This window comes from Coregonus clupeaformis, chromosome 23, assembly GCF_020615455.1.
Source record: "Coregonus clupeaformis isolate EN_2021a chromosome 23, ASM2061545v1, whole genome shotgun sequence".
NCBI lineage: Eukaryota > Metazoa > Chordata > Actinopteri > Salmoniformes > Salmonidae > Coregonus > Coregonus clupeaformis.
Window position 1 is genome coordinate 23,415,482 of NC_059214.1, and position 6,000 is coordinate 23,421,481.

At 41.0% G+C, this 6,000-nt stretch overlaps 1 protein-coding gene across 1 annotated transcript in view; it reads right to left on the reverse strand.

Annotated features, from left to right (window-relative positions):
• The window catches only part of LOC121536737 (glypican-6-like), a 104,458-nt gene that overhangs the window by 25,846 nt on the left and 72,612 nt on the right, over positions 1-6,000 (reverse strand). The window contains exons 5-6 of the mRNA XM_041844226.2: positions 4,492-4,622; positions 1,391-1,537 (exon numbers count right to left, since the gene is read on the reverse strand). Of these exons, the coding sequence (XP_041700160.1) occupies positions 1,391-1,537; positions 4,492-4,622 (278 nt within the window). The remainder of the gene's footprint in view (positions 1-1,390; positions 1,538-4,491; positions 4,623-6,000) is intronic.

Below are 6,000 nucleotides of genomic sequence, written 5' to 3' on the forward strand. Positions count from 1 at the left end.
GCAGCATAGCAATGGGAAAGAGAAGCATTTTAATTAAATAAAGTGAGACAGCGGAGGAGGAAAGAGGGAGGAGGTACACACAGAAATTACATCCAAATGCGTACATCCAAAGACATCAGAGTCCTTCAAAAAGAGTTAAGAGGAGGAACAAAGTTATGGAAATCATAATTACTATTCATTAATGAAATAAATGGAAGAAAATGTATATTTTCTTATAATGAGATTCTGGCTTTAGCCCGAAGCCATGCAGAACATTATTTTATCAATCTATTTAAGGATATTATTTTCCTGAGATGCAAAACAATGTATTGACTTTCAATTGAGAAAGAAGGTACTGTATGTGGTTGGATATTGTTACACTTGCAGCTACAAATATTATACAGGTGTAGGATCTTAATTTGATCACCCTGTTGTTGCAGGAAATGCAAACGTTTAGTGTATTCAAGGTTTAAAAAGGCTTTTAAAGTTTGTAATTTCCTTTAAAAGATGTCAGAGTTGATTTGCCATAACTAAAAATCTATCAACCCTTACAAAAATGTCCATTAATTATAATCCACACAATAATTCACATTTCCTGTTGACTGCAGGATAGTTTTTCTGCTGTGAGAAACTGGTCAAACAAGATCCTACAACTGTACAAAAACAAATATTGAATAAATAAACACATTTTGAAAACATTCAAAATGAAGTGTTTGAGGATTATTGAGAGAAACATATTTAACCTTTAAGATTTTTGGTCTCCTACAAAAATAGCACTGCATGATAGTGACAGACTTTTCAAATCGGTCAATTTGACAAGCCTTAACTCCTGGCTCTCACATTACCCTCTGCATGCAGAGAGAGCGAGCGAGAGAGGGGGGGAATGTAGTAAGGATAAACCATGATGAGAAATGTCCCTCACCTGAATTGGACTGTAAGCTATATGTTGACCTCTACCCTTAGCAAAACATCAAGTTAGGTGTCACTGTCAAGGTTGTATGAGATGAAAATCAGAAAAACAAGATCTAATGAAACAAAACAAAGCTAATCTGATCGAAAAGCAAAGGTTTACTTTATACAGCAAACACCTGACTTTGTCAATCTCACAAATAGCATTAATCTTTTCTTTCTTATTTGTAAGGTACACATAGACAGGAAGGGCACGGGATGCTGCACACTTCTCTTTGCCCTCCCGGGGTAAAGCTGATGATTTGTTAACAAACACGGATCGATAAAGAGAGAGAGAGTGAGGCCTGAACGGAGGACGAGCACAAATAATTAATTTCCGGCTCCGGGGGCCCTACCATGGCAAATCACCAGCTTTAATCAACAGTGTCAAGGCAGAAAGACAAATGATGTTTACTCTGAGGCAGTGGTCCTGTGGGCTGTGTGTGTCTCTGCTTTTCCTTACCAGTCTGTCCAGGCTGGTGCCAGCTGCAGTGGTGGGCCGCTCCTCTGGGCTGTAGGGCCTGAAGCGGGCGTTGAACACATCCGAGACGCCCCGGGTAGACCTGCCGCCCATTCCTGAGGGCTTTGGTTGGCCGCAGCCTTGAAAAACCTGCAATTACACAGAGAAGGACATCCAACTGTTGGACTGCGAGAGGAGCTAGAATTACTTGGGATGTGGAAAAGAGGGAAAACACAATGTTTTGTTAAGGCCTTGTGGATCCTACAGCCCTCATATTACCAACATGACAGTGCTCAAAGTCCTATTGATCTAACCAGAGCCGACAGGTTTTTCAACTGGTGCAAGACCAGCCTTATATAATATCATGGAGTTAACTTTTTAATGGATTATGGGAAATTCACCACATATACTTTAAAGATAAACAAAGCTGCATCTGCCTCGTGAGAAAGCCAACAGAGCATTTAGCCTTGAACGAGAGCAAGCACCCAACATTGTGTAGGCTGAAGAATCTCCTCACAACCACTTCAGTTTTTTCTTGCAATGACTACAATTTTGTGGGCAAAGTAAAATGCAGTAAAATACTGGAAACACATTAACTACTGTTAGTTGATCTAAGATTATCTGACCAAAGGGAAACATGTAATTCAAATACAAAGACCTAACATTTGATATAATTAGAATGGGTCGCAATAGACACCTAAAACATTATCCAGTTGGTTTTCAAATATAAACTGTATGTGACACAGAATACAGATGTGCCCTACTGCCCTTGTTCTCTACTCCCACATTAAGTCTGTAATGCCATAAACTTTTAATTAGTGTGTTATTGGACTCTATCCAGCAAACCGGGAAGATTCCCAGAACATTAGCTAAGATTCCCATTAAAGTTCAAATAATGTTTTTTATGAAATATCCTTTGAATGTTCTAACATTCACTAAAATGTTGTGTTCAACATCTGTAACAACCACCACAGAACATTCCTCAAAATGTCTCATTAGGTTTCCAGGTAATGTAATTAGACAATGTACCAGTAATGCGAACCAAAATTGTTGGTTCTGTGAAAGTTCCCAAGACATTTGTTAAGTTACGGCAAATGAGGGCCTCCCGAGTGGCACAGCGGTCTAAGACCTGGGTTCGATCCCAGGCTGTATCACAACCGGCCGTGATCGGGAGTCTCATGGGGCGGTGCACAATTGGCCCAGCGTCGCCCGGGTTAGGGGAGGGTTTGGCTGGGGACACTTTACTTGGCTCATCGCACTCTGGCGGGCCTGCAGCCTGCAGGCTGACTTCAGTTGTCAGTTTAACGGTGTTTCCTCCGACACATTGGTGCGGTTGGCTTCTGGGTTAAGCGTGCGGTTGTTAAGAAGCGCGGTTTGGCGGGTCATGTTTCGGAGGACGCATAACTCAACCTTCGCCTCCCGAGCCCATTGGGGAGTTGCAGCGATGAGACAAGAGGGGTAAAATATAAAAAATATTACAGCAAATGTTCTAATAACATACAAACTGTCCAGTCGTGCTGATGATTATACAATGTTTGTATAAAACATTCACCTGATGTTTGCATTACTGGTACATTGTGTTATTACATTACCTGGAAACCTAATGATAACTTTTGGGGAATCCAGTCAGAAATGCAGAATTTAGACTAACTGTAATAAATATAACATTGTGTAAAAATTGACTGTTAAACTTTAAAAAACGCACCCGATATAATTCCTACTTTGAGACGCTTGATATGGTCCGCCTGTCTTATTTTTCATGATCTGAAAAGCAAAAGTGATCCTAGACGGCCACTCATAGTCTTGGATACCTTGTAAATAGGGGCCCAGAAGTACGCAGCATATAAATAGGATGGGTGAAGTGATGGTGAATAACCCAGTTACCAATATTTCCCTGGCTTAGTTATGTCTAAAATATGGTGGTGTTCGTATGATTAAATGCTCCTCAAATGTCCTATGCCATATGTCTATATCACCTACAATACAGTCCTCAAATGTGAATTTCCATTAAATCTGCAGAGAAACATAATGGGGATGTATTCCAATTTGCTTTAGGGAGCTACAGATTTGCATGCTGAAAATGTTTTGGTAATATTAGGTCAAACTTAATTATAAAGTGGGTGGTTCGAGCCCTGAATGCTGATTGGCTGAAAGCGTATACCACGGGTATGACAAAACATTTATTTTTACTGCTCTAATTACGTTGGTAACCAGTTTATAAGAGCAATAAGGCACCTCGGGGGTTTGTAGTATATTGCCAATATACCACGGCTAAGGGCTGTATCCAGGCACTCCGCGTTGTGTCGTGTTAAGAACAGCCCTTAGCTGTGGTATATTGCCCTATACCACACCCCCTTGGGCCTTATTGCTTAAATATAACATTTTCTAAATGTTCTTGAAATTGAATATTATGTTAAACCTAAAACAAACATGCTATGAAAGTCATAAAAACTGACTTATTTGGAAATTGTGAAACATTGTGGGAATGTTCTGTGCAACCTATGTAAATATCACAAGAATATTCTTGCAACATACCCAGACAACTCCCATACCTTAAATGTTATGATAACCTTTAAAGAACTTAGACCAGGTGTTCTGTCAACATTCTTACAACATTATAGGAATGACCTGTGCAACCTAACTTAAAACATTGTATGAATGTCATCACAACTGAGCATATTTTGTGTTTTGGAAACCTGTCTCTTGTAATGTTCCTGCACTGTTCCCACAACCTAATTATGTACATTTTCTGGTAACCTTTAAATAACTCAGAAAGGCTGTTCTGTCAACATTCTTACAACATCAAAGGAATGTTTTGTGCACCCACATTGATACAAACATTATCTGAATGTCAGCACAACTGGACAGTTTTAGTGTTATGGTAACATATCTCATTCTGTAAATTCTTTAAAGAACAGATTAAAGATTAAATGTGTTCTAGGAACATTCTTGCAACATCAGGCAAATGTTTTATACAATCATCAGCACAACTGGACAGTTTCTGTTTTATGATAACATTTGCCTAAAGAAGGTTCTCTGAGCTTTCACAGGGAAGTCACCTTGTTTGCTTTTGGGAACCAGTTTGACTAATTTGGTTGACATACCCTGTAGGAGACCTGGACGCTGTTATCTTGCATATTCATGATGGCCTCCGAAATCTTGACATCAATGGGTTCCATGACAGACTCAATGTTGAAGGGTCCCTCCAGCCTCTGTGCCACCAGCAACATGGCATCTGTCGAGAGAGAGAGAGACAGAGAGAGAGAGAGAGAGAGAGACAGAGTGCGCACGAGAGAGAGAGGAGACAGAGAGAGAGAGAGACAGACACAGAGCGCGCACGAGAGAGAGAGAGGAGACAGAGAGAGAGAGACAGACACAGAGAGAGAGAGAGAGAGAGAGAGAGAGAGAGAGAGAGAGAGACACAGAGAGAGAGAGAGAGAGAGAGAGAGACACAGAGCGCGCACGAGAGAGAGAGGAGACAGAGAGAGAGAGAGACACAGAGCGCGCACGAGAGAGAGAGGAGACAGAGAGAGAGAGACAGACACAGACACAGAGAGAGAGAGAGAGGAGACAGAGAGAGAGAGAGAGAGAGAGACAGAGAGAGAGAGAGAGAGAGACAGACACAGAGCGCGCACGAGAGAGAGAGAGGAGACAGAGAGAGAGAGAGAGAGAGAGACAGACACAGAGCGCGCACGAGAGAGAGAGAGGAGACAGAGAGAGAGAGAGAGAGAGAGAGAGAGACAGAGAGAGAGAGAGAGAGAGAGAGAGAGAGAGACACAGCGCACGAGAGAGAGAGAGGAGACAGAGAGAGAGAGAGAGAGAGACAGAGAGAGAGAGAGAGACAGACACAGAGCGCGCACGAGAGAGAGAGAGGAGACAGAGAGAGAGAGAGAGAGAGAGAGAGAGACAGACACAGAGCGCGCACGAGAGAGAGAGAGAGAGAGAGAGAGAGAGAGAGAGAGAGAGAGAGAGAGAGAGAGAGAGAGAGAGAGAGAGAGAGAGAGAGAGAGAGAGAGAGAGAGAGAGAGAGAGAGAGAGGAATTTAGCCACAATGACTGCCAAAGGCTTGGCTTGGAAGACTTATGAGTGTCCAGAGAAAGCAGACTATCTTCCATATGCATTCAATGCTTTACCTTGGGATCACTATGACAATTCATATATCTCTTCAGCAAAATGTATTTGTATATTTTTGCAACATGCAAAACACTTTTATAATTTGCTAATTGTCAATATTCATCATTAACTGTCATACTTCTATTAGAAAGAAGTAGCATCTCATCACAGCGTTTTCATCATAACAAATGGTTAAACTGTATATGTTTGGCACATGAAATAAATTACTGCATCCAATCACAGCAATACATCATTATATATCATGAATGCTTCTGGGGGTGTATACAATTTCTATGTAGATCAACTCAATAGATTCAATATAATTTAGTTATACAAAATAAAAAGAACAGTGCTGATAAGTCGTTGATTTAATACAATTTCTCAAAGCTAGCACATTGAGGTCTTATTTACTTTCGCTCCGGGCACGGATGCTATAAGGTCACCACCTCATTAATATCACTGTGTAGACTGAAACCATATGGCAATGTCTGAACTGTATA